At 60.9% G+C, this 22,319-nt stretch overlaps 2 protein-coding genes and 1 long non-coding RNA gene across 4 annotated transcripts; 2 read left to right on the forward strand and 1 right to left on the reverse strand.

Annotated features, from left to right (window-relative positions):
- The first annotated feature begins 4,071 nt into the window (after positions 1–4,071).
- On the forward strand, positions 4,072–8,569 carry MADCAM1 (mucosal vascular addressin cell adhesion molecule 1). 2 transcript variants are annotated; one of them, XM_049639438.1, is made up of 5 exons: positions 4,072–4,162; positions 4,341–4,613; positions 5,163–5,486; positions 7,164–7,538; positions 8,199–8,569. In XM_049639438.1, exons 1-5 carry the CDS (start codon positions 4,102–4,104, stop codon positions 8,306–8,308), a joined length of 1,143 nt encoding a protein of 380 aa, XP_049495395.1. In that variant the 5' UTR covers positions 4,072–4,101; the 3' UTR covers positions 8,309–8,569. The 2 variants fall into 2 exon arrangements, with proteins under 2 accessions (XP_049495395.1, XP_049495396.1); XM_049639439.1 differs by having other exon boundaries at positions 4,075–4,162; positions 5,163–5,351.
- A 1,115-nt stretch (positions 8,570–9,684) lies between these two features.
- On the forward strand, positions 9,685–16,551 carry TPGS1 (tubulin polyglutamylase complex subunit 1). The gene is made up of 2 exons (XM_049639440.1): positions 9,685–10,060; positions 15,733–16,551. Exons 1-2 carry the CDS (start codon positions 9,723–9,725, stop codon positions 16,268–16,270), a joined length of 876 nt encoding a protein of 291 aa, XP_049495397.1. The 5' UTR covers positions 9,685–9,722; the 3' UTR covers positions 16,271–16,551.
- An 853-nt stretch (positions 16,552–17,404) lies between these two features.
- Positions 17,405–22,280, reverse strand: LOC125928768 (uncharacterized). Its single transcript, XR_007459750.1, has 2 exons — positions 21,892–22,280; positions 17,405–17,640 (listed from the first exon to the last, which is right to left on the reverse strand). It is a non-coding gene; the product is annotated as an uncharacterized LOC125928768 (long non-coding RNA).
- Positions 22,281–22,319: the final 39 nt, after the last annotated feature.

Genomic DNA, 22,319 nt, shown 5'->3' on the forward strand with positions numbered 1-22,319 from the left:
CGCCAGCCCGGCCCTCCGGTGGTTGCTGGGCCAGGCTGACGTAGCACGTGGCTGGAATCACCCAACCACGGACCCGGCGACCCTGGGCAAACCCTTCTGAACGATGTGAATCTACTGCCACATCTACGTGGATGGATACGGGCACGGATGGGGATGGGGAAAGGGTGGCCCACCGCCTCACAGAAAAGCCAAGGAGTCACCAGCACTGCATCTTTCTGGGGCACAGCAGTGACTGCCTCGTCAGGTACAGCTGGTCCCCAGTCCGTGACGGCTGTAGTCGGCACGGTCAGCCCGAGGGGAGAATGGTGAGGGCACTCAGTCGGGGCAGGACAAATGAGCGGGTGTCCACATGACGGACATGTGCACAGGTAGATGCACAGACGATGGGCCGCGGGATGGACAGACGGTCAAGGAGTGGAGAGATAGATGGATGGACAGTGGCGGATGACCCACGGACAGATGGGCAGATCGCTGGTTAGACTGACAGGACTGGCCCCAGAACTCCACCCTGGTCTGCCCGTACCTCCTAGGCTCACTTTGGGCCTGTTCTGCCCCCTGCCCTGGGGGGCATCCGGGAGGGGCGCTGACTCACCTGCAGTTCTGGCCCCAGGCGTCGTGCAGAACAGGACTGCCAGCATCCGTGGCCTGTGCAAGAGGCTGGGCCCCCCCCCCCCCAACTACAGCTTTGTCTTCCATCTGTCCCACATGGAGCTGAGCAAAATGGTGGCCCGGGGCCCCAGACAAAGCTGTCAGGACCAGCATGGCAAACCGTTTGGACAAACCCTTGACCCTCCTGCGTCCCACATGTCTACCTGCCTGCCTCCAGGGACACCCACATTGACCTCTGATGCTCACTGTCTTCTCACTGGCGCATCACCCTGGGCCCCCCTTCCCCTTCAGCACCTCCTCTGTTCTCCTCGAGCTCCTGGTCACCCTTTTGACCTCCCCCCGCCCCCAGCACAATCACCTGCCCTGCAGCCCAGTGCCCACAACAAGCTTGGTGGTGGGCCCCCAAGGTGTCCCACAGCCCTTCGGGTGGGGCCCCCATCAGCAAGAAGCCGCTGCTAGAGGACAGCATAGCCTGACTTAGCAACAGGGCCTGAGGTCAGGGGTTACAGTTCTGGGAGCCCTGGCCCCACCAACTCCCGCTCAGGTCCCCCAGCCTCGGAGTGATGGAGCCAGCACCCCAAAATCAGCTGTCACCAAGATGTGCCTTCCGGCTCCTCAGGGCCTAAGGATCTTCAGGGCACCCCCAACCTTGCCTATTCAACTCCCTCAGCGCTAGCCCAGCCTGAGGTCCCCCTGGTGGGGGGACCCGCCACAGTCCCCAGGGACACCGGGCCCAGCTGCGGGGCCTTTGCAGACTACCCCAACCCCACCCCGCACTGGGTGCCTCCGTTCAGTCCGAATCAGATATCACAGCCCAAAGCCTCTGCCCCCTTGATGCTCATGACAACTTAAATCTCAGGTCCTCAGACAGGCCCCAAGGGGTCAGGGAGGGTGTAGACCCCCGGGTCTAACAGCCCTGCCTGTGACAGCTACCTGGCCACCACCAGTTTGGGGCTGAGCTTCACAGAAAGAGACTCATGCAGTGTTGTCCTTCATGAGCATTCAGTGTTCACTATTTACTTGGGGCTCCGGCCCCCAACCTTGGTGCCCTGGGGATCATCCCTCCTGCCATGCTCCCTTGGTTAGCTCAGCCAGGCAACTTCAGGGCAATTTTGCCAGCCCTCCAGAGCCTTCTGCGTGGGTCTTTATTAAAGAATCATTCACAGCCTCCATAGCCTTCTCCACCATCCCTGAGACCCACAGAAGCAGAGAGTGACCACAGGAGGGGGGGGCACGTCCTAGGTCTGGGGTCCTCCAGCACCAGAGCTAGATGAAGGACCCCAGAAGACCCTGCCCTCATGGCTCCAGCCCACGTCAAAGAAAGAGCTGTGAGCCCCCAACTGACCAGTAGCACCAATGAGTGGAGCTGGCCCAGCCCCGGTGGGAAGGGTGTCCCTGAAGAGAATGGGCATCTCTGGGGGGCTGGGCAAGTGGTCTCCCCTGGATACCCTCTGAGGAAGCCAGCACCCCCCCCCCCCCCAGAGAACTACTGCTGTCATGGGAAGGTGGAGTCCACGATGACAAGTCTTGGGTGGGGGGAGGCTGGGACCCTCCATGGGAAGGAGGTTTCCTGCCAAGGCCACTGAGGACTTCATCCTGGGCGGGGACAATGCCGGGAAGGAGGAGGGGGATCTGCAGGCAGGCACTGCAGGAAGCTCAGGTTGGGGGGGCGGGGGATGTAGGGGAGGACCTCAGTCCCCACCCAGGCGGCTCCATGGGCTCAGTCTCCTAACAATGAGACCAGATATGAGACCAGATGCAGGCGCGAAATGCCGTTCAGTCCCCTCCAGTGCTGGTCCTGGGCTCCCAGAGTTCCCCCCCCTCTCCCCAGGGTCCACCTCGACCCTCTCTCCAGGCCCTGTCCCGTCCCTCTTCCCCCCTCTTCCCCCCCTCCCCTCCCCCCACCCCAGGTTCCAGCTCCTCCTCACCTCTGCCCAGAACCCTCTTAATCTGATCAGCCCATACCAGCGGTGATTAGAGCTGTGAGTGTCCTTGAGCGCGAGGGTCTGTCATCCACACAGGTAGAGCGTTTGGGGCTTGGAATGAGCACCATGGAGCACCGGTGATGGGTGGGGAGGCATAGCCCAGAGAGCTGGGTCACACCCTACAAGAGGCCTCAGCAGGGACGGAAGCAGGAAGCAGGGTCAGGGGCTGGGAAGAGGCCCATTCACGGGGCCCACTGCCCCCTGCCCGGGTTAAGAGCCCAGCTTCCCGAGAAAGGCCCGCACCTCCGGCCCGGGGAGGGCCGCACCTTGGCGTCCACCTTCCTGTGCCGCTTTCCCGGCACAAGGCTCGAGGGGGGTGGGACCAAGGAAGACAGGACTCAGCTCACACAGACGCCTCAGTTTCCCCCCTGTGCTACCAGCCTCTGCTCTTGTGCCTCGGTTTCTGCCTCTGGCAGTTGAGACACTGAGAGGACACAGGCGCAGGGCTAGTGGCTCATCGACACCTCATTGCCGGGGAGACTGAAGCTGCTTGGGAAAGACTCTGAGGAGGCAACCTTTGGGCAGAGGCGGCACAGGGTGAGGGCACCGCCACGCCAAGGCCCTGAGGCTGCCCGACCCTGCAAGGCTCCCGGCAAGTGAGGGTTCTTCCCTTTATGCCATATGCCACAGGCAGCCTTGCGGTGTGAGTCACCGTGCGCAGAGAGGTGTCACTCTGGGGGCTGGTGATGCATGGCCACAAAGGACAAAGAAACGAGGCCAGGCTGAGAGGCAAGAGGAAACCGTGGACGGATTTCTCAGGACTCACTGATGAGAGCTGTGAGTGGGGAGCCTGGCCAGAGTCCCTTCCCAGGCCTCCCTGTGGATCTCAGGACCCGTGTGGAACACAGCAGGGAGGTCCCAGACTCCCAAGGGCCAGAGCTGTCTTACCTGAGGGCAGACAAGCTCAGAGGCCGCAGCGGTACCTGTCTCAGCTCCATCACCCCCAGGAGACCCTCCCGTCTCAGAGAACATAACCCCTAGGAGACCCCCACCACCCCAAAATCCTCACCCTGAAGGACCCCTCTTTCAGGAGGCCGCACCCCAGAAACCGCCCCCCCAGGAGCCCACCCCAGAGACTCTAGCCGCCAGGAGGCCACCTCCCACCCACCCATCTCTGCACTTCCGGGAGGTAAGGAGGCTACTCTCCACCCCCGCCCCCGCTCAGCCTCCCCCGGCCTGGTTCTGATTTCCATTCAGTTGACCTCAACTGCCACCCCTCTCTGGCCTCCAGCCTCCGATCTTCCGGTCTCTCAAACTGGAGTGCGCTCATACCTTCCCGCTCCCGCTCCCTCTGTTCTGACTTCGGCCGCGAGGTCCCCCCGCCCCCCATCTCTGGCCCCGGGCCTCTGCCTCGCAGCGCCGCCGTCGCCTCCAGGGTCGGGGGTCAGGACGGGAAACCCCCTCGGGAAACCCCCAGGGACTCGCTGGAGGAGGGGGCGGCGGGAAGGAGCCGGGTCACCACTATTTAAGCCAGTCCTGTTGGGCGGGGGAAAGAGCCGGACCCGGCATGGACCAGAGCCTCTGCCTCCTGCTCCCCTTCTTCCTGGGGCTCCTCCATCGAGGCCTCGGTCAGCAAGGCAAGGGGCCCCGTTAGGGGAACGAGTTTGGGGCGGGGGGGGGGCTGCTGGCACAGGGAGGACTGGAGCAGGGCGGCGGGGAGGCCGCTGAGGACCCTAAGGCGGGGACAAGGGGGTCCGCCGCTGGGGTGGGGGTGGGGTCTGGGCTGAGAGCGCCTTCTGCCCGCAGGTGGGCCCCTGGAGGTGGAGCCCCCAGACCCGGTGGTGGCGGTGTCCTTGGGCGGGTCGCGGCGGCTCACCTGCCGGCTGGCCTGCGCCGGCCACCGGGCGCCCTCGGTGCAGTGGCGCGGCCTGGACACCAGCCTGGGCGCCGTGCGGTCGGACGCAGGCCGCAGCGTCCTCACCGTGCACAACGCCTCCCTGTCGGCGGCGGGCCCGCGCGTGTGCGTGGGCTCCTGCGGGGACCTGACCTTCCAGCGGACCGTGCAGCTCCTGGTGTTCGGTGAGCTCCCAAACCCCCCTGCCGCCCTCGCACTTTCCGCGGCCCAGCAGCCCTGCCCTGCCTCGGTCCGATACCGCGTTTTCCTGGGCGCCCTCCCAGATTGCCCAGCCCGCCCCCCACCCCGATCAAAGACTGCCCCAGCTCAGCCTGAGTCACTCAGCAACCCATTCCCCGCCCTCCTCACCCCTGCCCAGTGCCCCTCCTGACTCCCGCCCCTTCTGCTCTGCTCTCCTCACCCCCCACCCCGCCCCTCCTGACTCCTGCCCCTTCTGCTCTGCTCTGTTCTCCCCCCCACCTGACTCCCGCCCCTTCTGCTCTGCTCTCCTCACCCCCCACCCTGCCCCTCCTGACTCCCGCCCCTTCTGCTCTGCTCTCCTCTTCAGCATCTTGCACTCTGGACACACGAGCTGTGGCCGCTGGGCCTTCCCCTCACCCTGTGCACCAGCAGCCCCCACTCACCCCTTGGCCCTGCCCTCAAGTCTCCTCCTCAGGGCCCAGCTGACCTACGGGCTAAGCCCACCTGGCCCCAACCCTCTGTCCATTCTGCAGCGTTCCCAGCCCAGCTGACTGTCTCCCCAGTGGCCCTGGTGGCCAAGCAGGACCGAGAGGTAGCCTGCACGGCGCACAATGTCACGCCCGTCAGTCCCGAGGCCCTCTCCTTGTCCCTGCTCCTGGGGGACCGAGAACTGGAGGGGGTGCAGGCCCTGGGCCGGGATGTGGAGGAGGAGCCCCAGCAAGGTGAGGACCTGCTGTTCCGAGTGACAGAGCGCTGGCTGTTGCCCCCCCTGGGGACCCCCACCCCACCCACCCTCCACTGCCAGGCAACCATGAAGCTGCCTGGCTTGGAGCTGAGCCACCACCAGCCCATCCCAGGTGAGTCTTCGGGGTTCTGGACAGCCTGCACTCGGTGTCCCCAGGAAGTAGGTGAAGTCACCCAGCTCCTATGTGCCTTGATGAGTGCTGCCCGGGGGCTCTTCTGGAATCCTGGCTCCACCCCTCACCTGCTGTGTCCCGGTGTGGACCGGTCACAATTCCCACAGCAGGTGGGGCTATCAAATGCCACCAGAGTGACCTTCCCTACTCATCTATTCAGTCATTCACCAGATTTATTGAGCACCTACCCTGTGTCGGACCCCCTGAGATCCTGTCCTACTTTGCCCACAGTCCTCCAGGGCTCCTACCTCCCTCAGGGTAAAAAAAAACCAAACAAACAACCAATCCTCCTTCATCCACGGGGCCTTGAATGACCTGCTGTCACCTCCTCCCTCTTCCTCCATCACCCTGCTCCAGCCACATGAGCCTCCCAGCTGCTCCTCCAACAGGCCAGATGCAGTCCTGCCTCAGGACCTTTACACATGCTCCAGCCTCCACTGGGAATGCTCTTCCCCCAGCTCTGTCCATTGTTCCATCACTCACTTTCCTCGGGTTGCCTTCCCAGTGAGGCTTTTCCTGCCCTGTCTGAAGGGTCAAAGCACCGTTACTGTCCCTTACACATGTATGTGTACACACACGAGCCATGTGACTTCTCTTATTGTATATTCTTTGACACTTTTTATCAATATCTGGCATCCTGGATTTTCTCTTCATTTTTTTCCCATTGTCTGTCTCCCCTACTGTTGGCTTTGCTGAGATAGGAATATGTTTTATTCACGGCTACGTCCCCAGTGGCTAAAACAGTGCCCAACACATAGTAAGTATTCAACAGATACATTCCGAATGAGTGGATGGGTGGACGGAAGGACAGATGAAATCATGGTGCCTGGCACGTGGTAGGTACGCAGTAAATACTTGCTGAATGAATGAACAAATGAAAACATTTAACTTGGGGCTAAGAACACGGCAGGTGCTCAGTTCGTATCAGACATTATTAATTTAACAACGTGTCTAATGTGGGAGGGGCCCTGCCCACATCATGAAGCCCCTGGCAGGCTCTCATTAAAAAAGCACAAATCCCTTCTCCAGCAGGGCACCCTGAAACTCATGTTACTGCACTTGGGGTCATCGGGGTGGGGGTAGATCAAGGGAGCTCCCCGGGGGTGGGGATCGATTGGAAGGGGCGGGGTGCAGGGAAGGGGTGGTGGGAGAGCGCACAGAGAGGCCACTGGATCTGAAAGGTACTTTCTGGTAAGATGTACAAACCCCTCCTGGGGCTCAGCCTCCCATCTCCAGCACAAGGGATGAGCAGAGAGCCCCGGCACCCTTCACTTTGTCAGGGAGCACCTCCCCTCTGTCCACCTACTAGCCCTGTAATTTATAAAAGTCGGTACTCACCAAGCCCACACTCTGATTGCTCTCCATGGCACCCCTAGGATGGGTGGCTCTCAACCCCTTTACCACTGAGGAAATTGAGGTGCAGAGGTTCAGATGCTTACTCAGAGTGGGGAGAGGACCAAGACAGGCCCTGGCCCCACTCCTACCCACTGGGATACCCTTCGATTTGCCCAAGTGGCCCAGGATGGGGCCACAGGGTCAAACCCTGTGGTCTAAATGGAGAGGCAGGCAGGAGAAGGGGCCTGGGGCAGGAGAAAAAACAACCCCCCTGTTTTCCAGTCCTGCATAGGCTGACCTCCCAGGAGCCCCCTGTAACGACCTCCCCCAAGGCCACCCCAGAGCTGAGCTCCACCCACAGCCCCAGGAGTCCTGGGCCCCCGCCTGGGAACAGCTCCACCAGGCCCTGTCGCCCTGAGATCCACCAGTCACCAGCACCAGGGGGTCTGGAGCTACTGTGTGAGGCAGCCTGTGGCCCCGGTATGTCAGCGAGCTGGACCCAGGCCCCTGGGGGTCTTGAAGCCTACGAGAGGCAGGAGGCTGGGGCCCTGGCTCGGCTGACCGTGCTGTGGGCCAGGTGCAACCCTGAAGGCTGGTTTCAGTGTCGCCTGGACCCAGGGGGACAGATGGCCAGCCTCTACCTGGTCCCTGAAATCTGTGAGTTCTGGGGGCTAGGGAGGGGGCTGGGGGAGCCTCAGAGGGAGGAAAGCCTTGCATCAAGACCTTAGACAAGGAATGGTCCCGCCCGGCTTCAATTGCCCAAACTGTCCAGTGGGCTTCCCAAATGTAAGATCACGCTTACCTGGCAGGGCAAGGACTGTAAATCTAAGGGACTGTGTAGATTTCACAGCACTTTGTAAACTCTAAACTTTATAGCCTACAACAGCCTGTAGAATAGAATACAGCCACTTAGGTCATTTCAAATTTTCTAGTAGCCACATTCAGAACTATAAATGAGACATCTTACATTCTTTTCTCCTTTTTTCAAACTAAGTCCTCAAAACGTGGTGTGGATTTTACGCTGACCTCACTTCCCATTCAGACATGCCGTATTTCAAACACAGGCGTGGGGGGCGGTCACCTCACTGGACAGCCCGTTTCTAACTACAAGGTCCTATGTGCCTTTCAAAAGATTCACTCCAAAACCTTTGGATAGTCTAGCAGCTTTTGGACATTTCAAAAGACATTCTAAACCGTGAAGTCCTTTGTAAAGTTTCAGGGAACCCAGTAAATGTGGAGGCCCCTAGCAGATTCTACTAAGCTTCTCCCCCAAACCCGCCAAGAGGTGTTCAGAGCTCCCGACACTTCCTTCTCTAGGTCCCCCAACGACATCCGCAGCCCTGTGGCCGGGCAGCTTGGTGCTGGGGCTGCTCTTCCTGGCGTTCCTCACCCATCGCCTGTGGAGACGCTGCAGGCCTGCTGGCTGACCACCAAACCCCAGCAGACCCTCTGGGCCCCTGCCCCACGCGGACTGGATTGAGGAGGACTGGCCTGAAATGGCCTTCCTTGCCTTCCACTCAGTTGCAAACAGAGGACATCTGCAGGGTTCTGGATCTACATGGTTGAGAGCCGGCCATGACCTGCTAACTGTGATGGCCAGCATCTGAGTTTCCCCTCAGTGGGACCCCTGGGGCCCCACCTCCCAATGGGCCAGAGCTAGGGAATAAAGGGCGTGTGGTCTGACCTCAGTGGTGTCTGTGGTGTTTCGGGGATGCCAGAATCTCCTACCCAGCCCCAGCGACCCTCTGCACTGGGGGGCTCCCCTGAGAGGTCGGGATGGACAGGCACCCAACCCCAACTTGGCCAGGGCTGGGGGAAAGGGCACAACAGGGAGCATGGCGTGGATTCTGCCCGGGTGGGAGAACACAACTGTTTGTGGCTTCTCCTGGATGTGGGAACACTGATACTTGAGAATAACTGGGATTCCTCAAGACAAGTGGGGACAGGTATTGGGGGGGGGGGCGGGGGGGATGGGGAGGAGTGTGAGCAAAGACACAGAAGTGGCTCGTTAAAGGAAATTTTATCTCTCTTGGGGTGGTTTGGGGGCGAAGTCAGTCGGGTGGGGTTGGGGAGAGCTGGAAATCAGATGAGCAGGTGACAAGCTGTAGATGCTGAGGATTCCGCCTGAGGGCACTGGGGAGCTACCGGAGAGTTCAGAGCTTCAGAGGCTGTGGTGTGAGAGAGCCGTCTGGTGGTGAGGCAAGGTAACAGCATGGGACGGGGAAATGGGGGCCTTGGTTGGTCCACTCATTCAGGGAGCTGTGGGAGCTCAGAGCAGATCCCCCAATTCATCCTGGTGGGTGGTTGGCGGGGGAGAGGAGACCTCGCCCCACCGGGCGAGCCTGAAACTCAGACGGAGATTGGACTAGGCTGAAGGCCAGGCTGAGCACAGACTCAGCGGAAAATCAGAAAACAGGGCAGGGGCGGCGCTCCGTCCTGGAGTTGGAACAATCGCCCGCACGCTCCGCCCGGCATCGCTGATAGCCAAGGAAACCGGTTGCTAGGGGACCATGCTAATGAAGGACTCGCCCACTACCAAGATGGCAAACAATCCGGCTTCAGGCCAGAAACCATGTCCTTTCCTAGAGAGCCATTTTGGAGTCTGGTAAAATTCAGGTTCCGGACCGAAGCCTGGAAAGCTGTCCAACCCACGTGAAGAGGAACCCGGAGGGAAAGTGCCAATTAAAACCCAAGGGGGCAGGAAGTGGACAGCTCCAGTTATTTGCCAGAGTCTTCCAGCGGGATCCGGGCGGGCTCTGCCCTTAACCAAGATGGCCGTCCCGAGGCGCCAGCGCACTGTGGAATACGGCGGCGCTTCCGGTCCCGCTGCCCTCAGCGAAGATGGCGGCAGTGGAGAAACGGCGGCCGGCCGTGGCTCCGGCGGCCAGTTTCCCCGACAGCGGCCGGCCGGCGGTGTCCCGGGCAGCGGCAGCGACCGAGAGTGAGGAGGACTTCCTGCGGCAGGTCGGCGTGACGGAGATGCTGCGCGCGGCTCTGCTGAAGGTGCTGGAGGCGCGGCCCGAGGAGCCGATCGCCTTCCTGGCGCACTACTTCGAGAACATGGGCCTGCGCTCGCCTGCAAACGGCGGCGCCGGGGAGCCCCCGGGCCAGCTCCTGTTGCAGCAGCAGCGCCTGGGCCGCGCGCTGTGGCACCTTCGCCTGGCTCACCACTCCCAGAGGTGCGGGGCGGGGCCGGGGCGGGGAGTGGGGGGGCTGGCGCCTGTAGTTCTGGCCGTCTTCGTGTGTTGTGATGCCTTTCTGCAGGTGCTGAGTTCCCCCTTGAAGCCCACGCCACTTTTAAAAATCACAAAGCTCAGAGAGGACTTCATCCAAAGTCACGGAGCGAGACCTCCGAGCCAGGTCCTAACAAGCTAGGTTTTTTCCTAGATGTGTTGTTACTAGCGTCGTTGCATCCCCATCCGTTAGGCCAGAAAATGGGTATTTACAGGGCTGGGCGGTGGAGTCACCCAAGACCCCTACCCTAGGAGGTAGCGCCCATGGGGCAGGAGTGGTGTCCAGAAAGAGGCCTGCTTTAGGCACAGGGAGAGGGGCTGCAGGCTCGAAGCCGGCGGGCGCACTGGCCTGGAGGCTGTAGAGCTGCAGTGTGGGACCCACAGGCTCCTTAGCCTTCTGGTGGCTGAGGCCTGGTGGGGTGGAGGACATGGTGACTGCACGGGAGCACGGCCCGCCCCCAACAGTTCTGAGCCCAAGGAAGGTGGTTGAGGACCATGGATTGAATGAATGGTCCACATCAGGGGGGTTGAGGAGACGCTTTCTGACATGCACCGTCCACCAGACCAGGTCATGACTGGGTGTGGATGGCTAGGTCTTGGTTGAGACCCCTGGAGAGAGGCCCCTAGAAGCAGAGCCTGAGGCAAGCATCTGTGTGTGGGTAATTTTATAAGGGAGTGCTTCCAGAAGAACCAAGGAAGGGAGCGGAAGCCAAGCAAGGGAGTGTTCCAGCCTGATCACCAGGGGGTCCCCGCACGTTTCAAGCACGTGCCCACCTTTGGGCGGCCTCCCAAGAGAGTCATGGGTACAGGCCATAGGACGGCACAGAGAAGCTGGGGAGAGGTCTCAGGTGTGGGAAGGGGTGTGGAGGGTGGGCATCTGAGAAGAGCATGCACGTGTCTGAAGGTCTGCAGGGGCTGGGGTGGGAAGGGAGTCCCAGGTAGCCCATGGGGCCATCCACTGAGATGGGAGGTCATTGGTCTGGGGAAAGCGTGCAGTGTTGCTCCAGGACTCTAAGTCAGGCTCTGGGAGAACCATGCAGCTGGAGAATAGACAGGTCTGCAACTGGGACAGGAGGTCGTCGGCTGGGAGGGGTGTGAAGGCTTCAGGAGAACCAAGAAGAGCTCAGGACCCAACCCTGAGGAGCCCCAGCCTCAGAGAGCCCGCAAAGAAGCATGATCAGGCCAACCAGACATGAGGGCGGGAACCAGCGGAGAATGGCATCCTGGGGCATCTGGCAGAGAGGAAAAGGGCCACCATGTACGGTGATGCAGGTCAAGCACTGCATGAGGCACTCGCCCACAGGCAGTCACAAATGAGGACATTTATATAAATGGCTTTTTGCAGAGCTTTTTCCTAATTCACACGGAGGCACTTTGTGGACCGGGGGCAGTCCTGTGTCCGTCCGGCGGCCCGTAGACGAGGGCTGCAAAGCGTCTGTTGGATTTAAGGCCAGGAGGGCCCTATTCCTTTCCCGTGGCTGCTGGGACAAATTACCACAAACTCGGTGGCTTAAGACAACAGGTATCCGGGGCACCTGGCTGGCTCAGTAGGTAGAGCACACGACTCTTGATCTCAGAGTCGTAAGTTCGAGCCCCACGTTGGGTGTAAGAGATTACTTAAAAATAAAATCTTAAAAAAAGAGAAACACACACAGAGACTTATTCTCTCACAGTTCTGGAGGCTGAGAGTCTGAGATCAAGGTGTCAGTGTCCCGGGGCCGTGCTCCCTCTGGAGGCTCCAGGGGAGAGGGTCCTTCCTGCCTCCCGAGCTCGGGGGTCTCCAGGCGGCCCTCCTCCCTCCAGGGTAAGCCTCCCTCCTTCTGTGTCTCTCTGTCCTCTTGTCTCTCATCTGAGGACATTTGATGTAGGGCCACCTCATCTCATCTCCACATCCTGAACTAGTTCCCTCAGCAAAGACTGTATTTCCAAATAAGGCCAGTCACAGGTTCTGGATAGACGTGCAGTTTGGGGGGGACTCTGTTTACTGCAGTGCGGGGGCATGGGAGCCGTTGGCTGGAGGCAGTTTGGAACGGCAGGGCCACTGAGGGTGCAGTGAACAAGGGCATGTCTGCCGCTGGCATCGGGGCTCACCTGGGCCCCCCAGAGACAGAGCCAGTGGCTAACTCAGAAGACAGTGCAGTCAGAAGCCCTGAACCTTGCCTGACGGGCCAGAGGCAGAAGCCAGGCCAGGCAAGTCCCCGGGCGGAAACCAGGGGCGCCAGCTGAAGCCGGGCAGCTTCGCCCTGATGCGGTGGGGCTGACTGGGCCAGGTTGGGGCTGTCATCGGCATGAAAGGTTTGGGAAGAAGTCATCCAAACTCCCCTTGTCCTACGTCTCGCAAAATCAGAAGCGCTGGCCCCCCGGGATTGGTGACGGTGGCAGTGGTGTGCAGTCGGCCACCCCCCTGCCAGCCCCAAGTCCCCAAGAGCACAAAACAAGCTTTATGAGACCTGCTGAGGGCCGTGTGGCCCCCGGGGCCTCTGGGCCACTGTACCGCCACAGAAAGAGCGCCACCTCGCGCCCCATGACCCGGGAAAACGCTCAGAAGGCACCACCAAGCCCGGTTCCTTAGCTCACTCTGAGTGGGGCCACCCCAGGCCCTGCCGGGGGCCGAGTAGCACCTCTGGCCTCCACCCACCCGGTGGTAACAACCAGAAGTGTCCCCAGATCTCACCCCTGTTGAGAACCTCTGGTCTAAAGCGAAACGTTTCCACGTCTCATTCTGGAGATACACGCACGTACACGGATCTTTAAAACAAACGCTCGCACTCTTTAGCGTGACATGGCCAGAGCCAGGTGGCCCCGCATGCGGTGTGGGTGAGGGGCTGACTTGAGGCCAGTGCCCTGGAGGCCGGGTGTCTCCTTCCTCAGCACCCTGCCTGGGACTGTGATTACCTCTTTGCGTGTCTCCCTGCCCCGCGAGGCGGACGGCATCCGGACAGCCCACTGGACCGTGGCCCTGGACGCGGCTCAGAGCGCAGGAGGCCCTCCCACGTATGGGGCGCTGTTTTAAGTCCTTGACATAAATTCCATCCCTCTATCCTGCAACACAGGCATTAGGACCCTCATGGTCCAGACCCGCAGGGTGGGGGGCTCAGGAGCTCGGTGAACAGGGGACCCAGCCAGCTCCTGGGGTTTCTCGCGCCAGGCTGTCTCCATCTCTAGGGAGGAGCGAATTCGCTCAAGAGAATCGGTGGCTGGAAAAGATGAGTCTTGGGCCACGTCGGTGTCAGTCGAGACAAGCTGTGTCACGCGGCAGTAACAAACAGCCCTGACACGAAGGACTGCTTCTCACACTACGAGGCCGTGGCCGCGAGGGGCTGTGCTCACGGACTCTTGCTTGGTTTCCCCAAGTACGGCAGCGGGGAGCGGACCGTGGGGACACCACAGTCACTCCCAAAGCTGGCTCGAGACAGGACTGCGCGTGGCTCCGCTCACCTGTCGGTGGTGGAGCCACGTCCTGTGGCTCCTCTCACTTGAGGGGCGTGGTGGGCCTTCAGAGCGCCCGCATGTCAGATGGGGTGGCTGCCACGTGGGGAGGGCGCACGGCGGCTCTGGAGACGCCACGGGCCCGGGCGCCAGGGTGCCGGTGTGTGAGCCTTCAGGGGACCCTGACGGCAGCCTCGCGAGAGACCCTGAGCCACTGCCGAGTCCCCGACCCGCAGAAACAGGCCATGAACACTTGCTGCCATTTCAGGCCGCTGGGCTCAGGGCGGTTTGTTACGCAGCGACACGTAGCTGCTGGGGGCGCCGGTGACGGCCGAGTCTGTTCACGGCGGACCTCCCCCACGTTCTTTCCTCCTCCCGGTGGAAGGAGTTAATGTTTCGGGCTCCTGCAGGGGCCCCTGTGTGGCTCGGTCGGGTAAGTGGCCAACTCTTGATCTCGGCTCATTTCAGTTCAGGTCGTGATCTCACGTTTCGTGAGTTGGAGCCCCACGTCGGGTTCTGCGCTCACATCGCGGAGCCTGCTTCCAATCCTGTGTCCCTCTTTCTGCGCCTCCCCTACTTTCGTGCTTCCTCTCTCTCTCTCTCAAAAATAGGCAAATGTTTAAAAACAAAACCCAAGTCCTGCACAGGGCTGGTTTGAGGCATCGGCTCACGTGGGTGACGGTCGTGGTAAAGGAGTGAGCACTAACGCCACGCCAGCGCTCCCCGGGGCAGTCTCACCGACCGCTGGCTCCAGCAATGGCGAGGGGCCAATGAGTGAGAAGAGAAAGGGGTTTGTAGCCCGACCGACAGAGAAGCGAGTCCCAGCTGGCAGAGAGACCCCCCAGGCTGCACTTCTGCAGCCTCTGGGCCTCGGTTTCCTCCTCTGTCGTGGGGCTCCGATCCACAGAGCTCGCTGGGTCAGCACATCCGCCCACAAGCCCCACGCCGGGCAGCAGTGATGACCGCAGTGGCGGTCACGTATTGACCAGCATGTACTGAGCACCGGCCGTGCGCCAGCCCAGCCTCCACTAAGCACCCGCTGCTTACGGGCCAGCATTTGCTGCGGTCTGTTGCTCGCTGGCCCATAGAAAGGTGAGACGACGTGCCCAGGTCACACGGGAGGTGAGTGGAGCCTCTGCGTACCTTCCCTCACCTGGAGCGGAGCGGGCAGAGGAGGAGTGTAAGCCTCACAGTTGCCCGGCCCCCTCCTCTCTGGGATCCTTGGCCTGACCGTGAGCCTGCACCGAGCCTCCATACCTATTGGTCACGGTGGAAATGCTAACGGGCCACCAGCCACGGTAGCGCTGGGCCACCGGCCAGGCCCTAGGCTGCCAGTCCAGTGAGGGAGTGAGACACGGGGCGAACCAGCCACCCAGGCTCACCCTGCAACCCGCACGTAACCGCCGTTCTCCCCAGTCAGCTCGTGAGGGCCCCTGCACGGCCAGGCCGTGCAGGGGAACCTGAGCCATGCCCACCTTGCGCCGACAGCTCACAGCAGGGTCAGCCCCCTCCTGTGCCGGTGGTTTTGTGCCCCAGTCGCTGTTGTAGCCATTCGGCTCTGGCTTTGCAGCGACCACAAGCAACATGTCAATGGACGCACGAGGCCTTGTGCCAATAAAGCTTTATTTACAAAATAGACGGGGGGGGGGGGGGGGCTGGGGCAGACTTGACCCCCTGGTGTAGTTTGCCTACTTTTGGCCCATGGGACTGTGACAGAATGAAATAAGCTAATCCGTATTAAACGCTGGGCTCAGCTTTTGGCCAAGAGTGACCACCCCGTAAGCGTAAATGTGATTGTCGGACGGTCCCTGTGGGGCAGTGCCCGTTGGTTGACTTAGCAGACATTTCTAGAGCACCTGCCATACACCAAGCAGTGCTCTAGGCACTAGGGTTCCTGGGCCGACATTCCGAAAGGACATCTTACACTAAGTCGGATGGTGGTAACTGCCATGGAGAAAAATAGACGAGGCAGGGGAGGTCCCCACAGGAAAGGTGACATCTCAGTAAAAACTCAGGAGCTGGAGGACCTGTGGGGGAAGGGCACTCCAGGCAAAGCACATAGTCCGTGCAAAGGCCCTGGGGCTCCCCCAGGCCTGGTTTGTTGGAGGAAGATAGATGGGGACAGGGGAGGGGTCCCAGGGCTGTGCTGGACTCTGCTCAGCTGGCCCAGCACGCCTATCCTCCCGCAGGACGGCCTTCAACAACAACGTCGGCGTGGCCTACGAGTGCCTGAGTGCCAGCGGGCGCAAGAAGAAGCCGGGGCTGGACGGGCGCACCTACAGCGAGCTGCTCAAGCGCATCTGCCGGGACGGGGAAGCCCCCGAGGAGGTCGTCGCACCGCTGCTGCACAAGATCCAGTGCCGGGACCATGAGGCCGTGCCGCTGGACGTCTTCCGCGCCGGGATGCTCACCTGCTTCGTGCTACTGGAGTTTGTGGCGCGGGCCGGCGCCCTCTACCGGCTGCTGGAGGACCCCACGCTGGCTGTGGCCGACCGCCGCGTGGGCCAGGCAGTGCTGGACACCCTGGAGGGGGCCCTGCGGGCCAGCGACGGGGCTGCCGTGCCTGCCTGCTTCCTGGAGGCTGGCTCGCGCCTGGGCCCCGACAGCCTGGCGCTGGCCATGGACCGCGCCCTGGTGGCTCGGCGGCCCAGCTCCCCCATGACCCGGGAGGAGTTCCTGGAGAAGGCTGCCGCCCTCTTCATAGCCAAGGTCAAGCCGGTGGGCTGAGCGCCCACACGCCTGCCCTGCCTCCTCCCCCTGGGCGGCTGGAGGCACCACAAGGTGGTGGCCACCTGCTCCCTGGCGGAATGCAGGTCTGAGGCCGGAACTGGAGTGTCCCTGCATGCAGCGGGGAGTGCGGGGAGCCCTCCCCACGCCCGCCTTCCAAGCTGGAATCGTGCCCCAGCCCCTTCGGAGGGGAGGCCGAGGGTCCCAGGGAGCGGGCACCCGTCCCCCCACCCCCACAAAGGCCCCTCTCCTCGGCAGCAATAAAGTCTGTGCTCGAGGCCTACCCGGTGTGTGTGCTCCCCTCCCTCCCCTCCATGTCCGCTGAAATGCTTCTCCGCTCCTGCCTCCGCTGCTCAGCGAGGCGCCCTGGACTCACAACCCTGAGACCCAGGAGGCCCTGCTGTCCACAAGTGCCCCACCCAGCCAGTTCCTGGCCACGGGTTCCCCAGCTGTCGAAGGAAGAGTCCGGCTGGGCAGGTAATCGTGACAGTGATGATGGAAACGGCGGACACGTGTGAGCCCTGCAAGGTCTTATGTGCCTCCGAGGAAGGCAAATCACTACCCCGATTTTGGCAGATGGGGAAGGCGAGGCCCAGAGGAGTGAAGGGTCACCCTACCGGCAAGGGGCGTACTCCAGAACCCACACCCTCCACCACCTCTGTCACCTGCCGTCGGTCCACCCAGAACCCACACACACCTGCGAAGTCTGTCCTATCACTGTTCACCAAGCACCCGCTGGGCACCCCTCTCCCCTCCAAGGGGACTGTTGCTTGCAAGAGGAACCCCTCTGGGAGCAGGAGGAAGGAGTCACATTCCCAGCCCAGAATGGTGGTCGGCCGGTGACCTCACTCTCGTGGCCTCCGCCTCCAACTCTGGTAAATGGGACCCAGGACTCGGCCCCTTTTCTGATTGAAGGAGACCCCGTGGGAACAGAGCTGAAACCATTTTTCAGGCTACCGATGGCAAGGACCACCTTGTCTCCCCATCCCTCCCCCCTGCGCAGGCCAGGTGATCAGCGAACTGTGAGTTGTGGCCACTATGTGTTTTGCAAAACCGACCACAGCAACATTTCTGTTCCCACACGCTTCCAGAACGTCCCCACCCCTCCCTCGAAAGGCAGATGGAGAGGTGAAATCCGCATTCCCTTTCACTGAATTTGGGTGGCTTTTGTAAGACTACAGGATCTCCACGGCTAGGTCACAAAAGGTGCCAGGTCCCATGCCCCCCGCCCCGGGCTCACCGGTTCACTCAGCAGCCGCGAGTTGGGACAGCAGGCGACTGGCAGCACCGACTGCGCAGATTCACGAGCGAGACAGATCACCGTGTTTGCCATGAAGCTTTAGGGTCATTTATCATGCAGCCATGGGCAACTGGAAGGTTAAGGAAAAGCAAGCAAGCCGCTGGATAAGTGTTGGCTGGAATGCTTCTACTCTGTCCTGCGCCCACACACAGGGATTGCTCCAGAAATTTGCAACCCAGCCGCCACGGGGCCGGGCAGCAGCAGGGACAAATCGTGGGTGAGGCCCCTGCCCACACTCGGCTCGTAGACAGGTGGGCCATCTGCATTAGGTGCATACCTGTCCCGGAGCCCAGGCAGGTGGGGGCCTCTGCGGTCACTCCTTCATGACCTCAGAAGCTGAGGTGGGCACTGTGTACTGGGTCACCCCTCCCTGCTGCCCCCTCCAGGCTGCCCCCGCCCTGCTGCCCCGGCTCACCGCTGCCCCTCTGCAGGGGAGCCACGCTGCCCAGGAAGCTCCACTCCTTCTGGGGCAGGCATTGCTAGTGAGTGAGGGCCAGAGGGTATAAAAGCCAGCCCCTTTGCCTCAGGTGGAGCTAATTTTGGGGCAGCTCATGTTCCAGAGCCCCCCAGAATAGAGTGAGGCCAAGTCCAGCCAGGACAATTGCCCTGCCCCATCCAGCCTCGCCCGCTGCCTCCCTGGGTCACCATCATGCGTGGCCTTAGGTCCGTTACGACCCCAGCTTGATCTCTGCCAGCCGCCAGAGTCCAGGGAAGCTGACACAACGTTCGCACGTGGCCTCAACCTCATAGCAGTGTGGACCATGTGACACTACAAACCTCCCCCTTCTGGAAACACCCCCTTGCCCACTCTCTAAATGCTCCTGCCCCGCCCCGTAGCGGCCTCCTCCTCTTATCTCAGCTTTGGGGGTCGGGGGACATGGCCCCCCAGCTCTGTCCAGGGCCTCTCCTCACACATCCTCCTCACTTAGAATCTCACCAGCCTGAGGCATCTATTGCCGCCCGGACGCCACGGTTCTCAAAGTCATGGCTTGGACCCCTTGCCTTGCTCTGCTCCAGCCTTCGAGAACCAACCACATACCTAGGACTTCTAGAGACATCCCAAGGACACCCTAGGCCTGCTGTATCTGGGACTGAGCCTCTAGCTGACCTCCCAAACCTGGGGCTCCCCTGGAGTTTGTGGCCACTGTGGAAGCCCCCTGTCCACCCGGGTCTGGGGGAGTGGCTGGATGCCTCCTCCCCCTCAGCTGGCCCTTTTCTGGAACAGCAGGTGACTCCTGGATGGCCAATGAGATGCAGCCCTGGGATTGTTTTTGACACAGTTGAGCTGGGAGGACCTGGCCTGAGTTCTGGAGCCATTACACCACCACAAGTCCTGTGAGCAAAGTCAGCACTCAAGAAAGCTGACCCAGGAGACTCCCCAGCTCCTTGTCTTGCCTCTGTCCCCTCACTCTGTCTCGGGCACACCAGTCTCTAGCTGAAGCAACTTGTCCCCACCTCAGGGCCTTTGTATGTGCTAGCCCCTGTCTCTGTAACACTGTTACTCCAGACCCACATGGCTCACTTCCTCCCTTCATTCTGGTCTCTGCTCAGATGCCACCTCCTGAGGGACACCTCCCCTGACCACTCTCCAAACCAACCCTCCAACCACTCCTGTTGCTAATGCCTCACCATACTGTATTTTTCTTCTTGGCAATTATTGCTACCAAAAATCGCTATTTATTTACCGATTTGTTTATGGCCTCTCTCCCTACCTCTCCAAAGGTGGGAGGCTTTGCTAGTCCTGTTCTCTGTAGCCCCAGGGCCTAGATCTGTGCGTGGAAGTCATGAATCAATCAATCAATTTTCCAGCGGAAGAATCTGAAGCTTACAGAGCTAAGTGTATTCAATTCCCACGACTGTTGTTACAAATCACCGTGAATTCAGTGGCTTAAAGTTTCACACACTGGTTCTCTGACAGCCCTGGGCTCACAGATCCTAACTCCCAGGTGTAGGCAGGGCTGGCTCCCCCAGGGGCCCCAGGGGGCCCCATCTCCTCGGTTTTCCGGCTTCCAGAGGTGCCGTCCTTGGCCCATGGCCCCTCCTCATCCTCAGAGCCAGAAGCACGGGGTCTGCCCATCTGTCTGACTTTGGTCCTTTGGGAATGGAGTAGATTACACAGGGCCCAACCACCATGATTACCCAAAATAATCTCCCATCTCAAGATTCCTCTTCTTTTTAATGCAAGCTTTAGGCCCAACGGACTCCAACTCATGACCCTGAGATCGAGTTGCATGCTCCAGCCAGGTGCTCTCTTCCCATCCCAAGATTCTTAATCTCATCTGCAAAGTCCCTTTTGTCCTGTGAGGTGGTATAGTCACAGGCTCTGGGATTAGGATGTGGACGGCTATGGGAGGTGAGGGGGGCATTATTCTCTCCCGCAGTAAGTGACCGGCCCCGTGGCACAACCAGGAAAAGGCAGGGCTGACCTCGAAGCCAGTTCTATTGCATCCAGAGCACACTGGCCTTGAAGCCTCTGTCTTAGGACTCCATTTCCCTCTACCCTTGAGGGATCACATTCCCCCCGTCCGTCCTTTTATTCCACTCCTGCAGTCCCTGCCTCCTGAGATCACGTCTTCCTTCTCAACCGGCATGATTGCAGCAAAATGCCATTGTATACCTCTCCATAACATCTTCAAGGCCCATGCTAAGAGTTTTCCAAATATTATCTCATGTAACTCGTTTTACAGATAGAGAAACTGAGACCTGGCTTAGCATCCCAGGGCCATTTCCAAGGTCAGAGCAGAACTTAGGTTTGAATGCAGGGCGCTCCTGTGGCACGTGATGGGAGGCCCACATCAAACTGGCTTCATAAGAACGAAAGTAATTTATCAGCTTGCACCTCTGGAGCATTCAGAGAAGGTCAGCATGGCTGCATCCAGGAGCACACACAGGGTCATCAGGATCCCCGAGCGCCACCTTTGTTCGTAGGGCTTGTGGTGATAAGACGGTCCCCTAACCTCAGGCCAGGTCCCCACTCAGTCACCCCAGCCCAGTGTTCTCAGAAAAAGTCCCAGAGCTGCATCTCATTCGATGGTTAGCCACATGCTGTTCCTGAACCAACCAGTGCAGCCAGGGGCTTGGAACGCTCTGATTGGGTGACCCGTCCCTGCAGCCAGGGTTTGGGGGGTCAGTCCAATTTGAACCTTACAGACTAAGAATGAGAAGCCCCTAAGGGAAAATCAAGGTGCTGTGGACACCCCAGATGACCAGCTCTCCAGGATATTGCAGAGCCCAAGGAGCAGGCTTTCCTGGGGGATGAGGCCCCATGTGGCACCTGTTGGAGCGGCCATAAACTTGGTACCTCCCTTTCCGTCTCCAAGGCTACCCCGCCCACCCAACACTTTGTGGGGCTGTGGGGATTACACAGGGAAATCCCGGGAAGCCTTTCTGGAAGAATCACGATTAGCTCTCACGACCGTTTATCCATAAGCTACCACACGCCAACGCCGACACTGCTGCTGTAGGCAGAGAACGAGCGTCAGAGTGCACTTGCCACAGGGCACACAGTCCTTTTACAGCTGAGGGGCCCACTCCACGCGCTTCCAAGGAGGGCAGAGGTTCCGAGACTCGAAGCCCAGAGCCCCCTTTACGGATGAGACGGTCAAAGCCCCAGGCTTGGGTCAGCCATCTGAAGCTCAGCTCCGCCCGGGGTTCCTTCTCAGAGTACCCTGACTCTCTCCCCTGTGGAGATGTTGCTCACCTTGCCCCAGACAGGTTGACACCTGCCTGTCCTCAGCTGGGACACCTGGAGGAGGGCGGAGCCCAAGGTGTTGCAGATATTGGCTGCCCCTGACACCTGCCAACAAGGCTACCGGCACATCCCAGGGCGGGACCACAGCAGGCGCCACTGGCCCAACGCCCACTCTCATGGGGAGCGGTCACCCTGAGGTTGTGCAGGATGTTGGCCTGGGCACCACATCTGACTCTCATGCCCAAGTGTCCCAGCAAGGGTTGTGTGTCTAGGCCTCGGACCAGCCAGATCTGAGCTCAGCCGCAGTCGGGAGGAAGGACAAGCTGGGGTGGAAGGTCAGTCTACGATTCGGGCACAAGCAGGGCTCAGCCGAGGGTGGGACTCAGGCGGGGGGGTCGGCCAGGATGGGTGCTGAATCAACACTGCCGAATGAAACCCGAAAGCGGGGGTGCACTGATCTCCCCAGCTTCCCTGGGGAGCAGTGTCTTGCCCATCTCTGGATTCCAGTTCGTCGGACCGTATTGAGCAGGGAGGTCACTCCTCACCTCTGCCTCGAGAAAGTGAGGCACCGCCCAACGAGGACCCGGTCTGCGGACCCCAGACACTCCCTCACCCCACCCTCCCGCCTACCCACTGCCGGCCGGGCCGCCCTTTCCGCTCGCTCAGAACCGCCGGAGAAGGGAATCCGCCTCCGTCCTCCCTTCCCGGGCCAAAGGACCCCGCCCCGGCCCGCCCCCGGCCCCACCCCGTGCTGGGACGTCATAAAAAAGACCCCAAAAGCTCAGCGGCCCGTGCCGGGACGACGCAGCCCAACCCTGCCCGCCTCCCCGCGCACAGGTGTCCGGGGTGCTAGCCCGAGAGAGGGGCGGCGGCGGCCTCCCGGGGGTCGAAAGCTCCAAGGCGCCTGCGCGCTCGGTCCCCCTCCCTCCCCGCGGTCGCGCCTGCGCGCTCGGCGGGCCGGGGGCGGGGACTCCACTTCCCGGCGTGCCCCGCGGGCGGGCGCGCAGGTGCGGTCCGGGCCCGGCCGCCGCGCGCAGGCGCAGTCGAGGGGGGGGGGG

The sequence above is a fragment of the Panthera uncia genome, chromosome A2 (assembly GCF_023721935.1).
Source record: "Panthera uncia isolate 11264 chromosome A2, Puncia_PCG_1.0, whole genome shotgun sequence".
Taxonomy (NCBI): domain Eukaryota; kingdom Metazoa; phylum Chordata; class Mammalia; order Carnivora; family Felidae; genus Panthera; species Panthera uncia.